The sequence below is a fragment of the Monodelphis domestica genome, chromosome 1 (assembly GCF_027887165.1).
Source record: "Monodelphis domestica isolate mMonDom1 chromosome 1, mMonDom1.pri, whole genome shotgun sequence".
Taxonomy (NCBI): Eukaryota; Metazoa; Chordata; class Mammalia; order Didelphimorphia; family Didelphidae; genus Monodelphis; species Monodelphis domestica.
In genome coordinates this window covers 8,705,729-8,731,088 of record NC_077227.1, presented here as the reverse complement: position 1 = coordinate 8,731,088, position 25,360 = coordinate 8,705,729, and the positions used below count along the sequence as shown (strand labels likewise).

Sequence of the window (25,360 nt, the reverse complement as noted above, 5' to 3'; positions counted from 1 at the left end):
AGAATATTTTCCCATGGTTACATGATTCTTTCTTTCCCTCTCCTCCTGCCCCCCCCCCCCCATAGCTGACAAGCAATTCCACTGGGTTTTACATTTGTCATTATTCAAGAACTATTTCCATATTATTGATAATTGCATTAGGGTGATCGTTTTAGAGTCTACATTCCCAATCATATACCCATCGACCCATGTGATCAAGCAATTGTTTTTCTTGTGTATTTCTGCTCCCACAGTTCTTTCTCTGGATGTGGAGATCATTCTTTCTCACAAGTTCCTCTGGATTGTCCTGGGTCATTGCATTTCTGCTAGTAGCAAAGTCAGTTACATTCAATTGTACCACAGTGTATCAGTCTCTGTGCACAATGTTCTCCTGGTTCTGCTCCTCTCACTCTACATCACTTCCTGGAGGTCTTTCCAGTTCACATGGAATTCCTCCAGTTCATCATTCCTTTTAGCACTATAGTATTCCATCACCATCAGATACCACAACTTGTTCGGCCATTCAAGCCACTGGTTTTATGAGGATCATTAGTGTGACATTTAGAGGGCATCTCACAGGAATGGTTTCATTTAAGCCTTAGAACAACCCATGAAGTGTGCAGGTGCTATCCCTTTAGAGATAAGGCAAGGGACACTGAAGTAGGTGAAGGGCTAATTATGGCCCTAGTGACCTTGGGTGAGTCATTTCATCTCTGAGCCTAAGTTTCATCATCTATAAAAAAAGATCAGTCAAAGTATCTTTCAGGCTCCTTCCAATCTAATGCCTTGGTTTTGCCCAATGTTACAGGGCTAGGAAGTTTCCTGACCTCATTCCTCTAGACCTGGGGGCAGTTGGGTGGGGAAGTAGACCGAGTGCTCCACCTTGAGTCCAGCTAATCCTCAGACCCTGTGTCAGACCCATCACACTACCTGTGTGACCCTGGGTGGTTCACTTAGCTTCAGTTTCCTCTTCTATAAGATGGGCATAATAGCACCTACCTTCCAGGGTACTGATCCCAGAGGATTGCTCCTTCAGTAAGCATTTAAGTGCCTGCCCTGTGCCTGGCCCTGTGCTAAACACTAAGAATTCAAAGCTAAAAAAGGTGCTTCCTACCCTCGAGGATCTCATAATCTAAGGGAGGAAGATGATATTCAAAGGAAACTGAAGGTGGGCAGTGCCCAAGCATGGTGGGAGAAATGAAGAGCTGGCTGACCGGGGCACCCTCCAGGGATGCTTCTGGCAGGGGCTCTCTAGCCTCCACTCGGAGGGAGAAAGGGACCACCAATGAGGAGTGTCTTACTACAGAAGGAGAAGGCTCAGGCATGTGAGTGGATAGTATTGTGGAAAGGGCTCTACTGAATACTGGCCTTGCTTATTGGTGATGACTGTTGCAGCAGTAATAAATCATCCATGCTTGGCATCATGGACACTAACTTAAGGGCTTTATAATCCTCATTGGACCTGGGGAGATTGAGGACCACTGCTCTCACACTGGAACCTCCACAGAGTTTCTGGCTCTTTGAACCCAGTGTCCACAGACCGACCTCTGACTGTCTCCCTTTGCTGATGTGGCTGGAAAAATGACTCAGTGGTGGCAGCTTGGATTTCTCCATCAAGATTGGGTCCGGTGTATTCCATGGATCAGTGTGGAAGACCCTTGGCCAGACTCTGCTGTCCTTGACCCTTCCACTTCACCAACATGGCTTCAGCTTCATTTGGGTCAATTTGGAAGGTTTCCAAAGGAGCACCCCAAGGAGCTTCTGTGCTTGATTCTGTGCAACTAAATGTTTCTATGATATGGAGCTAGGAATAGACAGCAAGCAAGTCAGCATTGCAGATATTCCCCCTGGGAAGCAGAGCTAACAGAGTCAGAATGGAAAGAGAGTCCATCCAGCTCCGGCAAGCTTAGTGGAAGACGGAGGTTGCTATTTCAAAGTAAAAAAGCCAGTGTGTTGGTTTCTCAGAAATGTATTTTTTCCACTTGGAAATCAGTGGAGCAGAGATTTATTGTGTGATTTATGTGTTATATACAGTTTATTTTACTCTGAAAACAGAGCCAGGCACAGAAAAGTCATTTATGCAATCTATCAATTTTACATGTGAAATCATGAAATTAAAGCAGTTATTAGGAGTTATTTTGCTAAATTAATATGCCAGTAAAACTGTGACAATTTACATGAAATGAATGAATAATTACAAAAATATAAATTGCCCAGATTAACAGAAGAGATGAATACTTAAGTAACCCTATATTAGGGGGGGAAAAAAAACAAGCCCTCAGTGAAAAAATACCCAAGACTAGATGAATTTCTGAGTGAATTCTACCAAATATTCCAGGGCTAATTCATCCCAATACTGTCTAAAGTATTGGGGGGGGGGAAGGAAGAGTCCTATCAATTTCCTTTTATGACACAAATATAGTTATGATACCTAAACTGGGGAGAGCAAAAAAGAGAAAGACAACACAGACCAATTTCCTAAATGAATACTGGTGCAAAAATTTGAAATAAAGCACTAGCCAGAAGATTACAACAATATATCACAAAGATCACACACTATGACCAGGTGGGATTTGTACCAGGAACACAGGCAAGGCTGGTTCAACATTAGGAAAACCATAATCAGCATAATTGACCATAATTGATCAGTAACAATAACAAAAAAGCATATGGTTATATTGACAGATTCAGAAATTATAATACCTATTCTGATTAAAAACTCTAGAAAGTATTGGAATCAGTGAAACCTTTCTTAAAATGATAAGCAGGATCTATCTAAAGCCAAGAGCAAGGATTATCTCTACTGGAGATAAATAGGAAGCTTCCCAATAAGGTCAGGGATAGAAACAAGGATGTCCCTTAGTATTCATTATTGTACAAGAAATGATATCTATATAACAAGACAAGAACAGGAAACTGAAGGAACAAAAATAGGCAATGAGGAAACAATACTACCATTCTTTGCAGATGATGCAATGGTATACTTAGAGGACCCTAGAGAATCAACTAAAAATCTAGTCGAAACAATGAACAACTTTAGCCAAGTTACAGGGTATAAAATAAACCCACACAAACCGCTGACAAAACCCAGCAATAAGAGAGAGAAAGAGAAATTCCATTTAAAGTAACTACAGACAACATAAAATCCTTGGGGTGCTACCTGCCAAGACAAAACACATTTAAACTGATTTTTGAACACAGTTACAAAATGCTTTTCACACAAAGACAGATCTAAACCTTTGGAGAAATATTAATTGTACATGTGTGAGCTGAGCTAATCTAATGTATAATATATATTATATTAGTATATTATATAGTAATAGTATTGTATAATAAATAATGGCAATTCTATATAAGTCAAAGGGCTATACCAGTCAAACTACCATAGAATTATTTTATAGAGCTAGGAATAATGGTAACAATTGGAAAAATAAAAGATCCAGAATATCAAAAGGATCAGTGAAAAAAATGCGAAGGAAGGCAACTAGAAGTTCCAGCTTTCAGCCTATATTACAAAGTAGTAATCATTAAAAATATTGGGCACTGGCTTAGCAATAGAGTGGTGGATCTCAGAGGAATAGATTAGGGGCACGATACACAGCAGTCAATGACCAGAGAAGTCTGGTGTTTGCTAAAAAAACAGAGAGACAAACTTTCGGAGTAAGGACCCAATATTGGACAAACATTGCTTAGAAAACTGGAAAGTAATTGGGTAGAAACCAGGTATAAACCAACATTTCACATCATATGCCAAGTTAAAGACAAACTAGATAAATGATTTAGACATGAAGAGTGATAGAAGTAAGTTAGAGGTGCATGGAAGAACGTACCTGTCAGATCTGTGGACGAGGAGAAAGTTTGACCAAACATAAGTAAATTAGATAATTTTGATTACATGAAATTAAAAAGCTATTAGACAAAACGAATTCAGCCAAAATTAGAAGTAAAACAGGAAAAAGAGAAAAGTTATTGAAATAAGAGCCATTTCCCAGCTGATGAGGGACAGGCAATTTTCAGAAATCAAAGCTATTAATAGTCACACAAATCGAATGCTCTCAATCATAACTGGTTAGAGAAATGCAAACAAAAGCAACTCTGAGATACCACTTCACACCTTATCAGGTTGGCTAACATAACAGAAAATGACAAATGCTGGAGGGGATTGTGAGGAATAATTTAACCACGATCCTATTTTAGTAACCTCTGCTCTTCCTAGAGCATTGATTTTATCAACGTTATACAGTTTAATGTGATTCTATAGAGGTAGTGATTAATGCCTAGATATTTAAGGATAATCAGCTAATCTTAAAGCATAATATAATTAGGAGTAATTAGATGTAGGTTATAATTGAACAACTTCTTTCCTCTCATGTTAAACTTTATACAGTTTGTCAGAATGACTCATAAGAAGTCTCCACTCCAGGCCTGAGAATTTAAGCACTGCCTCATAGTGCCTTTTTGCTTTCTTTATTTTTAGTCTTATTTCCCTTGTGTTTTCTTTTGCAACATGGCTAATATGGAAATGTTTTGGATAACCTCACATGTATAATCAAAATTAAAGTGCTTGCCTTCTCTGGGAGTGTGGAGGGATGGGACAGGAGAGAATTTGGAATTTAAAATAAAAAAATTGTTAAAAATTCTTTTATGTTTAATGAAATAAAAAAGGAAAAAAGGGATTTATGGAACCAAACGTATCAAAAAAATTATCTTGGAAATTTATTGTTTATTTATTTGTAACTTTAAAAATTTTTGAGTTCCAAATTTCTTCCCTCCAGTCTTCCCCATCCCATTGAGAAGATGAGCAATATATAATTTATACACATGAAGTCATGTAAAACATTTCCATGTTAGCCATGTTGTAAAAAAAAGTTAGAATAATAAAGTGAAAAAATACACTTTAGTTTGCACTCAGAGTTCCTCAGTTCTCTCGTGGTAGAGAGCACTCTCCATGAGTCATTTGGAATTGTCTTGGATCACTGTCTTGATTAGACTAGCCAAGTCTTTCATAGTTGATCGTCATACAGGAGCTTTTACTGTGTAAAATGGTCTCTTGGTTCTGCTTATTTCACTCTGCATCAGTTCATGTAAGTCTTCCCAAATTTTTCTGAATCTGCTCAGCTCTTCATTTCTTATAGCACAATAGTATTTCATCACAATTATATGTCACAACTTGTTCCATCATTCCCCAATTAATGGGTGCCCCCTCCCCCACCCCATTTACAATTCTTTACCATCCCAAAAAGAGCTCCTTTAACTTTTCATACATAGAGGCTTTTTTCTTTGATCTTTTTGGGTTACAGACTTAGTAGCGGTAATGCTGGGTCAGTGGGTATGTAGAATTTTAGAGTCTTTTGGTGGTAGTTCCAAAATATTTTCCAGAATGGTCGGATCATTTCACAGCTTCAGCAGTGCATTAATATACCAACTTTCTCACATCCCCACCTAAATTTGTAATTTTCCTTTTCTATCATGCTAGCCAACCTGATAGATGTGAAATGGTACTTCACAGTTATTTTAATTTGCACTATTCTAATTATCAGAGTATTTTTATACATATGAATTGCTTTAGGAACTAAGCAGTCTTAAAGAGATTTATTGAAACTGTTGAAAGCTGTATCTTGGTTCTTTTGCTCTCTTTGTATCTTACTTTATTTTTGAAATATTAACGTAACCTTATTGAGGGAGGGCCACTGTCGCAATATTTAATTTGGGGAAGATAAAATTGTATGATTTCATTTGGGAATAGAGACTGGACCCATATATGAAATATGGTACTAGATATTCCCAGATGAGGGAGAAGAAAATTCTCTCCACCAGGACAGGTTGGCATCTTTTCTAGTTTTCTTTCTTGTAAAATTATTATTATTGTTTTAAAAAGTTTTGAGTGCTAAATTCTCTCCCTCCTTCCTTCCCCTCCCTCACCCACTGTGAAGGCAAGAAATATATCAATTATACTTTACATATTTTTGAGAGCTTCTGGGAGAACTGCTGGACTATAGGATTTGTTCTGGATCACCAAGCTACGTAGTGACTAGTTAGGACTTCAGCCCAAGTCTTGTGACTGTGAGTTGGCTCTCTATTCACCATGCTATGTGGCCTCTCCTATTTGTTTCATATCAATAGTATAAATTCAGGAAAATAGTTGTTCAAAGCAGCCATACCCCTTTCCCAATCATCTTCCAGAACATCTTTTTGTGGCCTTTGTCCAGACCTGATGAGGAAGTAATTGGAGCTGCTTTAAAGGTTTTCCTGAGCATATTTTATTACTGAACTGATTAATTGCAAAACAGTTGTTGCAGTTAAAGTAAATAAAATATATAGTTTCTTTCACTATTTTGGCCCAGATGTGCTTTTGTCTCTCTTTTTTAAGCCCTTTCCTTCTCTAGGTCTGGCTCTCAAACCATTAAGCCACCTAGCTGTCCAATTAATTATTCTTTTGAGAACTGTGTGTACATATCAGCTACATGTGTGTTAGAGAATGGCTGTTGCATTATTTGGGTCAATTCCCTGCATGTTTTGGGTGATAAGACTTCTTTAAAAAGGTTTTATCATAATTATGGATCCTTCCCCTTCCCCCTCCAGAAAGCAATCCCATGTGACAAATAGTATATCTATAAAGAAGAAAAAAAAAATCAGGACAACTGATGAAAACATTGAAAAAGTCTAAAACCCTATACAATGTAACCCCTCCACACAGGGCAGAATGGGGGCTTCCACTCATCTCCAATCAAGACATATTTGATTATTATAATTTTGTTGTATTCTCTTTTTTATTTTTGGGGAGTATCTGTTCCATTTATATTGTTGTAGTTACCATGTAAATTATTTGCTTGGCTATGCTTACTTTATTCTGTTGCCATCCATGTTTCTCTGAATTCATCACGCCTATCATTTACTTACTGTATTGTCTTACATTATGTTCATGTAACAATTTGTTTGCCATTCCCCAATCCATGGCTGTCTACTTTGTTTCTAATCCTTAGCAATCACAAAAAGTGATGCTTTAAGTATTTGGGTGTATATTGGGACTTTTTTCTTACTTGTGTTTTCCTTGGGATAGATGCCCAGGAAGGTATGAACATTTTAGTGTCCTTATTTGCATAATTCCAAATTGCTTTCCAAAATAGTGCCATTTCACAGTTCTACCAACAATGTATAAGTGTGCTTATCAGTCTGCATCTCTTCTAATACTGACTATTGCTATTTTCTCTCACCTTGTCCAATCCATGGTGTGAGGTGAAACTTTAGAGTAGTTTTGAGTTGCATTTCTTTTATAGGATGCTTCAGAACATTTTTTTCCCCATATGGGTTGTGAACACACTTTGCAGTTCTTTTGAGAAGTATTTTTTTATATTCATTGATCATTTATCTTTTGGAAAATAGCTATTAGTTATATATACACACATTTTACATATTGAGGCATACATATAGATTTCTTAATTATTTATGCATTTTTGAAAATGAAGGCTTTTTTGGGGATATATTTGATGCAAAGATTTCTCCCTGAATCAGTAGATTTTTTTCTTTTTCTAGATATATTGGTTTTGTTTGTGTAAAAGCTTTTTAATTTTTGTAGTAAATTTTTTTCTTTTTCTTTATTATTTCCTCTATCCCATGTCTGACTATGAATTCTCCTCCTAGCAGTAGTCATCTAGGGTTCCTCCTTCTATTGAACTCTAAATTTTTAATTCTGAAAAGGCTTTATAAATATTACTCCTACAAAAGTGATGCCAAACTTCTATGTCTTTGGGTGATGTTCCTGAGCCGCCCCAGCATCCCATCCATCCTGAGCAGAAAAGACATCTTGATCTTTGGGAACATCTGGTGGTTTTTTTTTCTTCCTCCTTTACAAGGTGGTCATGAGAATCAATTCAGAAATCATTGTGATGTGTCTGTAAGCTGCAGAGCAGTGATTATTTGTTATCAGAGCGAACCACACATTTCAAATTTATTTTCCATTTTTCAGATTGGAAGTTTGGCACTTTACAAGTCAGTCCTATTCCTGAAATGGGGCTCAACCATATTGATATGTTTTAATTTTTCAATCTGTATTATTGTTATAGGCTGAAAATACTTGTGCCCTCAAAAGGATAACTTACATATTGACTCTTGGTCCAAAGGACTAGGCTTCTCTTCCCTGGTGTTCTATCCCCTTTCTTCCCTCTCTCCCCCTCCCCAGTAACCAACTTCAATTTACCAGTGACCTACATATTTAAATAGCTGCTGCTGCTCCTCTCACAGTTTTCTGATTGTTGCTGCCATGGGAACCAGGTGAAAAGATTTGGAGTGAGAGGATCTGCAGGTTTCCCAGAGGAAGCTAGCTTGGAACTTTGGAAGGCAGGTTCCCAGGCAGGGGAACCTTTCTTTCCCACAGTGCCCTGAGTTAGTTTGATTTGGGTTGTGATCTGTTTGGGCTTCCTTTTCTCTGCCCATTCGAGATTCCCTCTGCTGGCCAGCAGCTTTCAGGCACAGGTTATGCCTAGTGTGGGAATAAGTGAGGCCACGTTTGTAAAAGGACTTTAACTTTGAAGTGCTATGTGAATGTCAGCTATTGTATTAAAGGGTGACTCAGTCATTCAGTTGTCCAACTAGTGGCTTCTTTCCTGCCACAAAGCTGCTGTACAAAGGGAATGGGGCAGTCTGGTTGACTAAGAGGAAAGGTACAGAGTTTTGGAAAGAAAAGCACTTTCTAAAGTAGGACAAGACCAGGCAGGTTAGTGCACTGGGCAGCTTAGGCCAAGGTGAGAGCCCTGGGCGTCCAGGGATGTGGCAGGGAGGAGCAAAGACATTGGAAAAGGGACATTGAAAGGGAAGTGAGAGGATATTGGAGGCAAATTTCACCCATTTCAAAATGTTGCCTAAGGACTGGCCATGCACGAAGGAAAGAGGAAGGAGGTGCCCATCCTGATGGCTTCCACCTTCCCCTCATGCCTCATGAGCAGTAGTCTCAAGTCGATATTCTTGGTACCAATGTCCCTAGCTACACTTACACTGTTAGTGCAGTCAGTTGTCTAGGCTTATCCATGAACCATTTCTACTATTTTTTGGGGAAATGTTCTGAGTAGCAAATGACCAATTTGCAAATTAATTTTGGAACTAATTGATAACTTGGGAATTACCTGCCTTTTTTATCTTTTGGGCAAAGAAACTCATTTATCCAAGTCAATACAAAAGCACAAATCAGAGATTCTATAAATGGGAGAATATATGCCAGACAGGACAGAGGGAAGGAGCTCTCCCATTGGGAGCAAGATAATCACGAGAGAGAGGCTCTCGGATCTCACCCAAAGGGAAACTCCCCAAAGATTGTAGTGTAACAAATTGGAGATAGAGGCATAATAGAGACTACAAGCCTCTCTCTTGTTGGCTTCTTCCTCGAGTCTTATCCTCTCCTCAGCATCCTAAAGTGGGGTTGGCATTGATGTTGGGCCAGGTGTGTATAAAGGAAGACATTACCAACCTGTGCTGCCTACTTGAAGCACTTAATGCTAGCCAACCATGGGAATTTATGTTGATTTTCTTTCCCTGGAAGATGGTAAAATAATGAGTCATATTTTGACTGGAGACTGATTCAGAGATTGACCATTCACCAGCAATGCAGAAGCATGCTCAATCAAAAATAAAAAAAATCTGCTATTCCTAAAGAGTTTGAGAAAATAATTTTTTGATGGCTGGATCCCTTGCCAGCATCTACTCCAACCAAGAAAGAGATCTGAGAGCAAGCTACTTGAGGAAATGTTAGATTTTGCAGATATGAAAGAAGTCTAAAACTACTCTTACCATCCTCAAAGTGACCTGTAGCCTAGGTGTTTGAACTATATACTCTTGGACATATCAGGAACTTTGAGACCAGAGCAAAAAGCTCAGTGGAGTCACCATGTTTCATTTCTAGGACATACCTATAATTCTACCTGGAAGGATACTATAGGCTTTACACCATCCTTGTTTATTTGGAGGCAAGAACCGTATCTGTATATCAACTCGTATTTTGGCACCTCAGACGAAGGAGGTGATATAACAGCTCACACTCAGTGCATCTCTCAGCTGAAGGAGAATTGGAGAGATTTCTACCAACCAGCCAAGGCCTTCAACCAGGAGATAGTTCTGTTGAGAAAACTTGGCATTCAAGGGACTCACAGGTTAGCTGACCAATGAAAAATGAAACTACACAACATTACTGAGAGATTGTATGTATTGGCTTTTAATTGATAATTTCTATACACCTCTGCTACCCAAAAGGCAAAGAAAAGTTATGTATTTTACCTCTTATGGATGTTTATAATATTTCAACTTAATACCCCTACCATTTATCTTTCCTGGCCACAGACTGCTTTTGGAGGCCAAATATTAGGACGACGTCTGTTTATTTGTTCTAGATCTCTTCTGTTCCTGTGAGCTCTAGGACATGCTGAAAGGGTCTTTGGAACACCAAGTGCTACAATTTGCCAGAAGAGGTACATTTGGACAGGAAAACTCAGCAGGATTCCCTCACTGGGCTCTAGGCAGGGAAGCTTGGTATTTGGAGTTAGAGGACCTGGTTCAAGTTCTGGCTGGCTTACTTGCTACCTGTGTATCCTTGGGCAAGTCATTTAACATTTCTAGACCTTAATCTTTTCATCTCTAACCTGAAGGGTTAGAAAGCTGGGATGTCAAAGTTTCTTCCTGATGCCCCTTAATTCTAATGCCTCCTCTTCATGGATTATCGCCAATGAGTCCTGCCTAGAACTTTTTCATAAAGAGTTGTTTGCATTTTGTCTTCCTGTTAGACTGGGACCTCCTTGAGGGCAGGGGCTGCCTTTGCCTTTCCTTGTGTCCCCCCCAGTGCCTGGCCCAGAATAGGAGCCTAATAAATGTTTACTGACTGAATAGCAGGCAGTGTCAGTGTTCCCATCAAGATGGTGGCAAGTTTATTCTTGGTTTTTTTTTCCCTCTTGATTGAGGTTTGGATAAGAAAATATTAGTTTCTGGGTCCCCTCTATTTTGCAGAATAACAGTTGATGCAATTACATGGAGTGGAAACCCATGTAATACATTTGGCAAAGAAAGAATTCAAGAGATGGACTTTGGAGGTTGCCCAGTCCATCTTGAACATAGCCATGAACATCCCTGATAGTGCATTTCAGCACCTTAGACAGGGCCTTTATTCTCTTCTCTCCTTGAAGATTGCCAGTCCCTCCACAGGTGACAGACACTAAAGTTTTGTACATCAGTTTGCATCAAACTTAAGATCTCTGCAAGTAGTGCATATTGGCATAGAAAACCACAGATTGACATCATCTCTGTTGCATTTTATCGATATTTCTCTCGTGAAACATTTCCCAGTTACATTTTAGCCTGGTTCTGGCCTCACTTGGAGTTGCGGCCTACTGGTGGCAAACTTGACACTTTTAATTTACTTCCATTCACTTCTAGCAAAAGTATTTATTACAACATTATGTAGTAATAGCACTTGGTACAGGGCATTCTCCCAAAAGCCCAAGTCATATTTTCTCTCAAGTATTCAACTATGTCCAGAAGAAGAGTGGGCTAGCTCAGACTTAGGTGCCACTGTAGTGAAGAACTCAGTCCTTTTCTTCTTTGTAGTGTCCTCAGGAATTCCCATCAGATACAGCTCTGTGATGGACCCATAATGGTTTTATAAAGGTCACAGGCCGTATTTATCTCTTCCACTAGGGTGACATTTCATGAAGTTGCCTTTCTTCAAATGACTATCCTTCTTTGATGAGTGTGTTGTCTCCTAGTGGTCTGATCTCTCTGATGACATAATTGATGGGGTTTGATGGAGGACAAGAGAGACTGAAACTCTCTCTCCTCCTATGTGATTCTCTTTCTGGGCCCTGGCTCTCACTCCAGCTAGAATCTTCCAAACTGAAACTCTCCCACCATTAGACTGGTGTACCTCCCAAGGTGCTTGCCTGACATTGTGTTTATGCATATATCCAATGGATGTGACTGACATCCTCACCAATCACGTTGCTTTCTTGATCCAAAGAGGACTATTCCTCACAAACTGACCACAAGCTTGTCTTGTTTATACACGTACAATTTCATACGTCTTTAGATTGATTGATCCATGATTACACTAATTGGATGGTAATGGAACCCTACCCTTACACTGTTAAAAATCTGTGTCCAATAATTGGAGACCTTCAGTATCTGTGGCTAAGGATATAGAAGTACTTTCAGGAGTTACTGTTGAGGCTGTAGCATTCATTGATGTTGTAGCTCAGCATCATCAAGGACCAACCCCTTGTTGGTGTAATAAGCATCTGAACTGTGCAATGATAGGACAAGGCTCTAGGCATACCAGGCACCTGCAGGGAATTCCCACAGAAAATTCCTTCCCAGTTACCCCAGAGGAATGGCGACACATGAGAAAGGACATGGAAGCACATCTAGGAATGAAAACATGAAGGGAGCTACCCCAGAAGCCCCTGGCCCCTACAGCTGTGCCACTCGACAAGTCTGACCTGATTCCTTCACCCATTTCCTCCTGATCAAATACTCTTGTTCCCATAGATCAGCAAAGCACTGAGCTGGCTGTCAGTTAGAGGAGCAATGGTGCCTCCAGAAGAAACTCTCCTTTTTAAATAACAGCAGAATTGGGCTTGTGACTCAGTGTCCGTTGCTTTCCCTAAACACTGATTTCTATAAATAACTTAATAGTTGATTGTGCCATTTGATGCACTCCTTAATACAATTTTAATGAGAACTCTTATTTATGTGAGCACTTCAACTTAGCTCCAGTTGGTGCCCTCCCAAAATAAAGCAATGATCTTGTAGGTGAGACAGAATGTATTTGCATGGCCACTTGTGAAAATCAGGGTAAGAATAATATTGATCATATTTTTTTGTATTAGTAATTAATTTATCTTCTCTACTGTGGATCCTCCTTTTTTATACCTTTTGATTCATAGACTCTGCTCATTTCACAGGAGTGTACAGTTTTTTCCAGTGTAGCATTCTAAGGGATTCGAACATTTGTAATAGCAGGAGGTATGAAATTGATACAACCAATGATGACCAAACTCTGCCAGGTACAATTTTATAGCTACTTAGCAGGCTAGAAATAGAATTGTTATGGTTTGTGTGTCATTTCAGATGGAGAAATAAGGGGAAAAGGGGATTGATAACTCATTTATACATTATGCAAATGAACAAGTAAGATAATGTACAGAAAGTGTTTTGCCAGCTTTAATGCTCTCTATAAATTCCAGTTGTTATTATTATTAATAAATTAATAGATTTAATATACCTTTTAGACATAAATGGCAGTGGGGCTTGTCCCCCATTCCCAGAATGCAGACTTTCCTAACTTATCTTGGGATTATCTCTTCCTTCTATGCTCACCTGGAATATCATCTCCTTTCTACAGGCGCAGGATCTCTTTGGATTCTCCAAGCAGCCTGTGCCCACTCCCATCCTCACAGATTCCCTGGTATTTATTTTGTAACTCTTTGTCATCTGTGCCTGTGGCCTTCTAGACACATGTTGAGTTGTTTCTACTGATAGAATACTAATTCTGCAAGAACAGAAGCTGTTTCATTTTTTTCTCGAGTGTTTGCAACTTTGGAGGAGATTAATAAATGCGTATGGACTGACTAAGCTCTTTCTAGGTCTTTCAGAAAATATAGGGCCATGGCATCCAATGTTATTCTCCTCCTCAATTCAGTCTCTTAACTGAAGGACAAATCTTATTTTGAAGAACTTCAAAAAGGAATTTATTTCCTCATATTGAAATTTTGCTGTAGTGTATTTTGATATTAAACATTTTAGATTTCTTAAAAATCTGCATTCACATTACATGAATACAGGAAAAACCTATGATTTCCTATTCGTGGAAGCCCCTTCCATCCAGTTAGACCCTGAACCCTTTGTGGCTCAGGTAAGTCATAGAGAATTGCTCCAGATTTATCGCTATTAAAGGACTTCTCCTGGGCCACACAAAGAATAAAGGTCAAAGCAGATTTTAGTTCAGGTCTTTCTCCTTGCCTTGAACCTGGTCATTTATTTTTTTCAGGATAATGATGGGCAGTTGTGCTATTTGCTTCTATCCTCATCCATTTATTCACATATTTCATTCCAAATTACTGTGAAAATTGGGTTTGAGAAAAGGAGTTTTTGAGTCTATCTTGAAAAAAATTATCTTTGTAGTTGAAAATTCAACTATATGTCCTAGTTTGGAGAACAGACATTTGTCATCCACTTAACTTTTCCTGTGTGAATTGTTAGAACAGATGCTTCTGAGGGAGGGCTGAGGGAATTGGCATCATATCACCTGTGAACAGGGGCATTTGGTGGTCCTTGGTATCAATAGATAACATTTTTGTTTATGCAAAGGCTTATTAACTTGATATATAATAAAACAATCATACAGTAAACATTTAATAAAACAAATTATATAATAATCATTATATATTTAATCTGTTATCTCCTCTATTCTTTATTTGGTCATCAATTCTCCCTAAATGACAATTATAAAAGGTGCTTCATTCCATTCTCTTTCAATTAAAAAAAAAGTTGTGACCTTTTAAATTCGAGTCTTATAACTTTTTGGAGCTTGTTATGGTAGGTGGTGTCAGATGCTTCCCTGAATCTATTTTTCTGCCAAACTTTTTCAGAATGCCTAGTGATTCTTTTTTTTTTTTTTTTAATATATATAAACCCTTACCTTCTGTCTTGGAGTCAATACTGTGTATTGGCTCCAAGGCAGAAGAGTGGTAAGGACTAGGCAAGGGGGGTCAAGTGACTTGCCCAGGGTCACACAGCTAGTGATTCTTTTTTTTAAAATTCTATTTAATTAGTTAATTTAGAATATTTTTCCATGGTTACAAGATTCATGTTCTTTCCCTCCTCTCCCACCAATCCTTTCCCATAGCTGATGCACAATTCCACTGGGTTTTACATGTGTCATTGATCAATACCTATTTCCATATTATTGATATTTGAACTAAGGTGATCATATAGTCTATATCCCCAATCATATCCCCATCGAACCATGTGATCAAGCAGTTGTTTTTCTTCTGTATTTCTACTCCTGCAGTTCTTCCTCAGAAGGTGAATACCATTCTTTCTCATAAGTCCCTCCGAATTGTTCTAGATCATTGCATTGCTACTCAAGTAGAGAAGTCCATGACATTCGATTGTACCACAGTGTATCAGTCTCTGTGTACATTGTTCTCCTGGTTCTGCTCCTTTCACTCTGCATCAATTCCTGGAGGAATTTTCCAGTTCACATGAAATTCCTCCAGTTTATTATTCCTTTTAGCACAACAGTATTCCATCACCAGCATATACCACAATTTGTTCAGTCATTCCCCAACTGAAGGGCATCCCCTCATTTTCCAATTTTTTGCTACCACAAAGAACGCAGCTGTGAATATTCTTGTATAGGTCTTTTTCCTTATTATTTCTTTGGGGTATAAGCTTAGCAGTGCTATGCCTGGATCAAAGGGCAGGCAGTCTCTTAGCGCCCTTTGGGCATAGTTCCAAATTGCCTTCCAGAATGGTTGGATGAGTTCACAACTCCACCAGCAATGCATTAATGTCCCAATTCTACCCCCCCCCAACCTTTATTTATTATTATTTATATTATTTATTACTTTCTTTTGCTATCATGTTAGCCAATCTGCTAGGTGTTAGGTGATACCTCAGAGTTGTTTTGATTTGCATTTCTCTGATTATAAGAGATTTAGAACACTTTTTCATGTGTTTATTAATAGTTTTGATTTCTTTATCTGAAAATTGCCTATTCATGTCCCTTGCCCATTTATCAGTTGGGGAATGGCTTGCTTTTTTGTACAATTGATTTAGCTCCTAATAAATTTGAGTAATTAAACCTTTGTCAGAGGTTTTTGTTATAAAGATTTCGCCCCCCCCCCAATTTGTTGCTTCCCTTCTAATTTTGCTTGCATTGGTTTTGTTCATATAAAACCTTTTTAATTTAATGTAATCAAAATAATTTATTTTACATTTTGTAATTTTTCCTAACTCTTGCTTGGTCTTAAAATTTTTCCTTTCCCAAAGATCTGGCAAGTATACTATTATTTGTTCACCTAATTTACTTATAGTTTCCTTCTGCTGAGGTCACTTACCCCAAGTCTATTCCACTGAACCTCCCTCTTGTCTCTTAGCCACTACCATATTTTTTTTAAACCCTTACCTTCCATCTTGGAGTGGTAAGGGCTAGGAAATGGGGGTCAAGTGACTTGCCCAGGGTCACACAGCTGGGAAGTGTGTGAGAACTTTGTTATATTTTTTCCTAATTCATTAAAAAAGTTTTTTGGTAGTTTGATGGGTATGGCACTAAATAAGTAAATTAATTTAGGTAGGATTGTCATTTTTATTATGTTAGATCCAACCCATGAGCAATTATTGTTTTTCCAATTATTTAGATCTTGTTTTAATTGTGTGGAAAGTGTTTTGTAGTTGTGTTCATATAGTTCATATATATAGTTCCTGTGTTTGTCTTGGCAGGTAGATTCCTAAGTATTTATTTTGTCTAGGGTGGTTTTGAATGGAATTTCTCTAACTCTTGCTGCTGAGATATGTTGGAGATATATAGAAATGCTGATGATTTATGTGGATTTATTTTGTATCCTGCAACTTTGCTAAAGTTGTTGATTTTTCCACTAGCTTTTTAGTCGATTCTCTAGAATTCTTTAAGTAAACCATCATATCATCTGCAAAGAGTGATAGCTTGGTTTCCTCATTGCCTATTTTAGTACCTTCAATTTCTTTTTCTTCTCTAATTGCTATTACTAGTGTTTCTAGTACAATGTAAAACAATAGAGGTGATAATGGGCATCTTTGTTTCACTCCTGATCTTATTGGGAAGGCTTCTAGTTTATCCCCATTGCAGATGATACTTGCTGATTGTTTTAGATATATACTGTTTATTATTCTTAGGAAAGGCCCTTCTATTCCTATACTTTCTAGTGTTTTCAATGAGTATGAGTATTGTATTTTTTCAAAGGCTTTTTCTGCATCTATTGAAATAATCATGTGGTTTTTGTTGGCTTGCTTGTTGATATGGTCAATTATGTGGATGGTTTTCCTAATATTGAACCATTCTTGCATTCCTGGTATAAATCCCACCTGTTCATAATGAATAAGTCTCCTGATCACTTGCTGGAGTCTTTTTGCTAGTCTCCTATTTAAGATTTTTGCATCTGTGTTCATTAAGGAGATTGGTCTGTAGTTTTCTTTGTTTTTGACCTGCCTGGCTTTGGAATCAGTACCATATTTGTGTCATGAAAGGAATTTGGTAGAACTCCTTCTTTGCTTATTATATCAAATAGTTTGTATAATATTGGGATTTGTTGTTCTTCGAATGTATGATAGAATTCACTTGTGAATCTAGGTACTGGGGATTTTTTCTTAGGGAGTTCTTTGGTGGCTTGTTCAATTTCTTTTTCTGATATGGGATTATTTAAATATTCTATTTCTTCTTCTGTTAATCTAGGCAATTTATATTTTTGTAAATAACCTAGATTGCCGTATTTATTGCCATATAATTGGGCAAAATATTTTTAATGATTGCCTTAATTTTCTCTTCATTAGAGGTGAGGTTTCCATTTTCATCTTGGATACTGTTAATTTGATTTTTTCTTTTCTTTTTTATTTGATTGACCAATATTTTGTCTATTTTATTTGTTTTTTCAAAATACCAAATTCTAATCTTATTTATTAATTCAATAGTTCTTTTACTTTCTATTTTATTAATTTTTCCTTTAATTTTTGTGTTTGGATATGAAACTTTCCACTTAGTTCTGGTCTTTTCTTTACAAATACTTAGAAATCTTCTCTTTTGTTGAATGACCATACTTTCCCCTGGAAGTATATAGTCAGTTTTGATGGGTAGGTGTTCCTTGGTTGAAGACCCAATTCTCTTTCCTTTCTGAATATCATATTCCAAGCCTTGTGGTCCTTCAGTGTGGATGCTACCAGATCTTGTATAATCCTGATTGCTGCTCCTTGATATCTGAATTGTCTCTTTCTGGCTTCTTATAAAATTTTCTCCTTAGCTTGGAAGCTCTTAAATTTGGCAATTACAATCCTGGGAGTTTTCTTTTGAGGATTTAGTGTAGAGGGTGTTCTATAAACTCTTTCAATGTCTATTTTGCCCTCTTGTTCAACAATATCAGTGCAGTTTTCTTGGATAATTTCATGTAGTATGGTTTCAAGATTTCTGTTTATTTCTGAGTTTTCAGGTAGTCCAATTATTCTCAGATTGCCTCTTCTAGACCAATTTTCATGATCAGTCATCTTCTCAGTGAGATATTTCCTGTTTCCTTCTATTTTGTCAGTCTTTTGACTTTGCTTTATTCTTGCTGTTTTGCAAAATCATTGGCATCCAACTGCCCAATTTTGTTCTTTAAAGACTGGTTTTCCACTATAATCTTTTGATTTTCCTTTTTGGCTTGGTCTATCCTGCTTTTCATGGCTTCCAGCTGTCTAAGTGTGTTCTCCAATTTATTTATCATTTCATTTGATTTCTAGGCTTATTTCTCCAATTAGAAGTTCCTGTCTTTTAGACTGTTATTTTCTTTTTTGAATTATTTCCAACTTTTCTTGCCAAAACTACTCCATTTTTCTCAAAATCTCCCATTTAAATTCTTTAAGTATTTGTGGCCAATTTCCTTTTTTTTGGGGGGGGGAGGAAGTTTGGATGCATTTAATTGTTCATTGTCCTCTGTTGTTTCCTCTGTAGTCTGGTTATTTTCTCCATAAAATTTATCCAGGGTCAAAGCCTTCTTCTTGATCTTGGTTTTTGGAAGTTGTATTTTCTAGGCATTGTTTGCCATCACTAATCTGGTTTTTCCTTCCCTTTCCAGTCAAGAGTCTGAGTGAGGAGGGCAGACTCTCTGTGTATGGAGCTAAGGAGAGCAGTTTTTGCCTGAGTCCACCTCTTGCGTCTCCATGGCTTCTACTATGTGCTGCCACTCTCTCTGCTATATCTGCGCCCCAGGTCTAAGCTCTTCGGTCTGCTGGGGTCTTGGGTCTAGCTGCTCAGGAATAGGTCTTTGGTGGTCTTAGTCAGCTGCCAAGGATATAGAGGTGCCCCTTGCTCGCCTGCTTATTCTAGCATACTGGCTCTGACCCCTGGCTCTGTAGGTGGGGTGGGGAGGGTTGATCAGCTTGCATTTTGGGGGAGCTATTTCACCCCATTCTAGTGTGGAAATGCCCATATGGTAAAAGAACAAGGAATCAAGGATGACAGCCAGCTTTTGAGCCTGAGTTATTAGGAGAATAATGGTATCCTCAACAGGGAAGTGCAGAAGTAAGGAGTATTAGGGGGGGAGGGATAATGAGCTCAGTGCTGGACATAATTGAGTTTAAGTTGCCTACTGGACGTCCACTTTGAAATGTCCAATAAATGGTTGGAGATGGGGTCTTGAAGTCAGGAGAGAGGTCAGGCCGAGATAAGCACATCTAAGAATCCTTAGCAGAGAGAGAATGGAAGCTGAGGATCTTACCAGTAAAATGGTATAAAGGGATCGGAGAAGAGGACCTGGGACAGAGCTCTGGGGGATCCCCACCTTTAGTGGGGGCACCTGGGATGAAGAAGGAGCAAAGGAGGCTGAGAAGGACCAGTCAGACAGGTGGAGAACCAGGATAAAGAAGAGAAGAGACTGCAAAAAGAAGAAGAGAAGACAGATGGAGCCAAAGGCCAGCTTGAGGGGCAGGAAGCAGGAAGAAGCCAGAGGAATTGCAGTGACCACTCTTGCTCATGGAAACCATCATGAAGTGCTCTTCCCTCCTTTGGAAGTGAGAGCAAGAAGGAAGGAGGCCTGGTCTGTCTCAGGACATTTTACTGACCTGTTTTTGCTTTGTTACAAGGGAGGCTTTAATAGGGGAGGATTATATTGGGAAATAATTATGATGGAAGACATAAAATCCTTTTTCCCCACATCCTGCCTTTACACAGACTGCCTCCCTTTCCTGAAACATCACCTGCACCTTTAGAAAGAGCATGAAAAATTCAATAATGATCCAAAAAATAGCTTACATTAGAGAGTACTTTATGGTTTGCAACCACTCTCGGTCTGTTATCCCTGGAGGCTATTAGACATTGCTTTGTTCAGCTGTGTATAAGACAGACAAAGCCTAAAATCTAGAGAAGGCAGTTGTTCCCTCACTGTGTTGTGCTTGTGGCATCATGGGAGATGTCTCATGCCAAGTCAGATGGGAAGAGTGACTTATGGATGTAGAGATCCTAAAGGAGATTCAGTTTATCTGATGCAGAATACAATGAGCAGAAGCTAGGCAGCTAGCTAGGTGGCTCAGTGGATAGAGTGCTAGGCCTGGAGAAGGGAGGTCCTGGGTTCAAATTTGTGCTTGGACACTTCCTAACTGTGTATTCCTGGACAAGTCACTTGAACCCCATTGCCTAGCCCTTACTGCTGTACTGCCTTGGAACCAATTCACAGTATTGATTTGAAGATGGAAGGTAAGAGTTTAAAACCACAACAATGTGAATAAATGAAAGGATTGTTCAGATAGCTGAGCCCTGAATAACAAACGGGAAGTCCATGCAGTTGGAACGCAGTCAAGGAAGGATTCCTTCTCTGCGGCACTCATGGGATCAGGGGTGGCGGTGTGTCTTTCTTAGTGATAAAGAAGGACTCAACATCAAAAGGGCAAGATTTTTCCAGCCTCCAGAAATGATTGATGAAGTAACAAAAGGCATCAATAAAATGTATTTAAAATGTTTATGTTGTTCGGAAATTAAATCATATGGATTGTATTGATACCTAGAATTTTCTCATTGAGAGAGATTGGCCCATTGGCCACACAATGATGAAGAATGAATATAGCTCAGATTTAGGCATAAGAAGCAACTATTTTTTAAATGGATTTCTCAATATTTGATTTAAAAATAGGAGTTTGGGGATACAAATGTTAAGCATTTTTATAAATTAATGAGACTCTTCTAGATTCCAAGTCTCTTTAGTGGGCCACCACTGCATCAAGTGTTTTGTTAAATTATGCTTCTCTTCTGAAATATAGATGATTGGGGATGTCGGCATGATGCTAAAGCATTTAACATGTTCAGTGAAAATGTAATGAAGCGATTCATATATTTAGTCAAACATTTGGGAATGTTTAATCTGGAGAGGAAGCTAGTGGGGACGTAATGGCCACTTTCAAGTGTGGAATATGGAGGAAGGATCTGCTCGGCTTGTTCTGCTTGGCCACCGAAAACAAAGAGCGAGTCGTTTTGAAAAGGCCAAGTTTAGTGTGTCCCAAGGAAAAACCTCCTAATAATTAGACAGAGTCCCAAATGGCCACTCATGGGCTGGCCTTCCCTCGAGGTCTTCCAGACCAATCACTTGCTTGTTTGTAGTTGAAAGTGATGCTGGTTCAGGCATGTTGGAGTAGGTGGTCCCTCAGCCTCTTGAGGCTGTGATTCTTGGGACAGTGTTGGCCGTGTGACTTCAGTTTGTTTTCTTAATTTGAGCCGATATTTTGTAAATACAAACTCAGATGGCGGAGAAAACTACAACATGGTGACTTTAGTTATTTAGACAAAGCTGTTTTCCCCAATGGAATAAATGCTGGAATCTTTGGTATATTGAAGACTCAACAGAAAAACCCCAGAACCTTTGTAGTGAGTTTGTTGACCGATTATGGTCTTAGCACATAGTTGTGGGCATTAGACATCCGATTTCTTTTGACATTCCAAGGCCTAGAGACATTAGGGGTCCTCCAGACAGATTTGTGTCTAGGTTTCTGGTTGATTGTTGGGATTTATACAGTCAGTTGATGAATCACTTGTTAGAGGAAAACCACTGGTGTTTCAGTGCAGTCGCTCTGTCCGGTGGCCTGGCTCGATGTTACTGGTACAGATGTTCCCTCCATGCATTGCCCATCCTGTTACAGGCCATCTGCCTCTGAAGGCTCTGGTCCAGCTGGCCTTGGCAGTGTATTTTCAGAGGAGGACCAAGAATGAGCAGGATGTCACCCCCTTTCCAGCTCCTCATTATTTCTCACCCCTGTATCCAACCTTACCAAGACCTGGTGATTTCTTCCCTTTCACAGCATCTCTCGAGTTCACCTCCTTCTCTCCTCTGATACTACTTGGTTCCTAGAGTGGGTGCTTCCCCGCAGTACTTTTAGCCTGCTGGGGAATTTGCCTGCCTTGGAGCTCTCCCCAATTTAATCTATTCTCCATTCAGCCACCAAAGTGGCCTTCCTCAAGGCCAGGGCCCATTGTGCCACCCCCTCCTCAGGGCATTCCAGTGGCTCCCTATGGCCTCCAGGAGCAGAGCAAAATAGGCATCTTCTTTGGCATTCAAAGTCCCTCAGACCCCAGCCCCCTTCTGCCTCACCAGGCCTCTGAGGCCTGCTTCAGTTCCACCAGCCTCCTGGCTGTGCCACCAACAGGACACATTGCCTGCCAGCTCTGGGCCTTTCTTCTGGCTTCCCCCTTCCCTAGGGTACTCTTATGTGGCTGGTTTATACCTGGTGGTCTGTCTGCTGTGCTCCCTTAGACTGAAAGCCCTTGGAGGGCAGGGACCATTTTCCCTCTCTGCATCTCCCTGGCATACAGCAGGTGCTTTATCATTGCTTCTTGACTCGTGCAATTTCTCCTCTTCCTATGGATAACACATTTCTCTCAGGGCTGTCACAGTCTGAGCCGTCACAAAATCTTCCTGTGAGTTTTCAAATCCAGGAGCCCCTCCTCATGGAGGCCTTCAGGCAATGCAGGTTGGCCTAAGAAATTAAATGGGCATTTGGGAGGGTTTAGCAGAAGCCACAGATGGCATGTGAAGACTGGCAGGTGTCAGAAAGTTTAGAAACTCAGAAATGCATAAAACATGTGTGTGGTATGGCCTAATATCTGTTTTAGCTGTTAATACCCTAAATGCACACAGTTTCTTTTGCTGTAAATACCTCATAAAAGGAAAAGAAAAAATCCAGACCTTTTCTCTAGAGTGACGGCAGGGCTCCAAAATGTTATAGAGATTCTCCAGGTGAGGGGGGGAGCAAATGGCCTAACCCCCTCCATGTGGAAGGGATGCCTTTACAGTCAACTCCTAACAGAAGGGTCGTGCCATAGTGGATAGAGTGCTGGGCCTGGAGTCAGGAAGACTCAAATTCAAATCCAGCCTCAGATCCTTACTAGCTGTGTGACCCTGGGCAAGTCAGTTATCCTCTGCCTCAGTTTTCTCAACTATAAAATGGGGACACTATGAATACCTACCTCACATGGTTGTTGGGTTTTTTACATTTTAAATATTTTTCCATGTTTCCATGATTCATTTTCTTTCCCTCTCCTCTTTCGTTCCCTCTCCCAAAACCGACAAGCAATTCCACTGGGTTGTACAAATGTTATCACTTGATACTTATTTCCATATTATTTGTTTTTGCTATGGAGTGATCTTTTAAAGCTGAAACCCCAGATCACATACCCATATATACATGTGATAAGTGGTGTCATATGTTTTTCTTCTGTGTTTCTGCTCCCACAGTTCTTTCCCTGGATGTGGATACATTCTTTCTTCTAAGTCCCTCAGGACTGTCCTGGGTCATTTGCATTGTTACTAGTAGCAAAGTCAGTTACATTCGACCATGCTACAGTATATCAGCTTCTGTGTACAATGTTCTCCTGGTTCTGCTCATTTTGCTCTGTATCTGTTCCTGGAGGTTCTCCCGGTTCATATGGAAGAAGTCAAGCAGTTCATCACTCCTTACAACACAACAGTTGACCATCGCCATCAGTTACCGCAATTTGTTCTGCCATTTCCTAAGCGAGGGACACCCCTTCATTTGCTAAATTTTTTGCCACCACAAAGAGTGCTCACATGGTTGTTGCAAGGCTTAGGCTTAAAGTGTTTTGAAAAAAAGTGTTGCATAAATGCTAGCTTTTATTATTATTAATTAATTTTATTATTAATATGTTATCACAATCTGCAGCAATGATTAGTGTATTGATATAGTAGCAGCAGCAACAATATTAATAATAATAATGTTCCAAATGTTGGCATATCTCCATTTTGGACTGATAATCAAGCCTCAGTGAGGGTTTAAAGAACAATTTCCTTCATATGCATGGGTGAATCTCCAGGTCTGACACTGATACTACCTAGATGACCTTGGACAAGTCACTTCCACTGAAGGAGCCCAATGTGCTCCTCTGTAGAACCTGGAGGAGTTGAATCAAATGACCTGGAAGGTCTTTTCCAAATTAAAAATCCTAGATCCTATCAGACTTCTGAGATAACCTTCTCCTCCATTACAATGTAGGCTACATGCTCATATCCTAAATGAATCTAATTAGTTGATTGTGTTTAAAGGGCAAGGAAAATGGATCTCTCCAGTTACTTAAGTAGCTGAAATGATGATACAATGAATAAAAAAGGATAGCATCAAAGTTAGAAGATTTGAATTCAAATTCTGTCTCTTATTTATTATACTGGCAGGATGAACACTCTCCCTATGACAAGCCATAGAATTTCTGGTGCTCTAAGGCAATGTTCTAAGACTAAAACAGAGTTGCTGACTTTCCTCAGTGGAATTTTCTTATGGAAGTGAAATGTCAGGTCTGGTTCTTTATTCCCCCCCAAAAAGGTCATTAAAAATGCACTGGATGTTTTGGTTGCCACTGGTCAAGTTTGAAACAACAGGAATGTGAAATAAAAAAATAAATTCACTCTTCCCAGTCGGCTTCTGAGCTCTGATGTCTGCCTGTTAACAGTAACAGCTGGCACTATGGAGCACTTTACAGGCAGCCATCTTGTAAGGTAAGCGAAGAGCATCATGGCTGCCATTTTACTCATGAAGAATCTCAGGTGCAGGAAGGGATGGACCCACAATTGGTCACAAAGGTTCTGAGTCTGAGTAGGGGAACTCCATCCCAGGTAGCACCTGACTCTTCAAATGTCTGTCAAACCAGTCAATCAATAGGCATTTATGGGGGCAGTTATGGGTGCCTCGTGGAAAAAGAGGCAGGCAGGGCTAGAGATGGGAGGTCTTGAGTTCCAATCTGGCCTGAGACACTTCCTTGCTGTGTGACCCTGGGCAAGTCACTTGACCCCCATTGCCTAGACCTTACTGTTCTTCTGCCTTGGAACCAATACACAGTATTGATTCTAAGATGAAAAGTAAGAGTTTTTAAAGAAAAATAAATTTGTTTCTAATCCTAACCTACATGATGGAAATTGGATTCCTTTTCTTTTTTGTCATTCATGAATTTCTCCCATCTCCAGAGAAGTTGGCTATGTGGCAGGAAATTACATGGTTGACTAATTTTAGACTGGTTGACAGATTAAAAAATCAGGCTTTTCCCAAGTGATGAGGACTCACTCTATTTCCAGGGCAAATCATTTTTTAGTTCATTAAAAAACAATTCCAGGGGTGGATAACAGATGATTAA

The 25,360-nt window shown here is 39.3% G+C and overlaps 1 protein-coding gene across 6 annotated transcripts in view; it reads left to right on the top strand.

Annotated features, from left to right (window-relative positions):
• Positions 1 to 25,360, top strand: part of FANK1 (fibronectin type III and ankyrin repeat domains 1) — a 72,386-nt gene that overhangs the window by 10,228 nt on the left and 36,798 nt on the right. For 3 of the 6 annotated variants that reach the window (XM_056795220.1, XM_056795215.1, XM_056795206.1), the window contains exons 2-3: positions 12,897 to 13,016; positions 13,355 to 13,417. The exons of 2 other annotated variants lie outside the window; for them this stretch is intronic. In XM_056795220.1, coding sequence (XP_056651198.1) covers positions 12,897 to 13,016; positions 13,355 to 13,417 — 183 coding nt within the window. The remainder of the gene's footprint in view (positions 1 to 12,896; positions 13,017 to 13,354; positions 13,418 to 25,360) is intronic. One more of the 6 variants, XM_056795210.1, reaches the window with a different exon arrangement.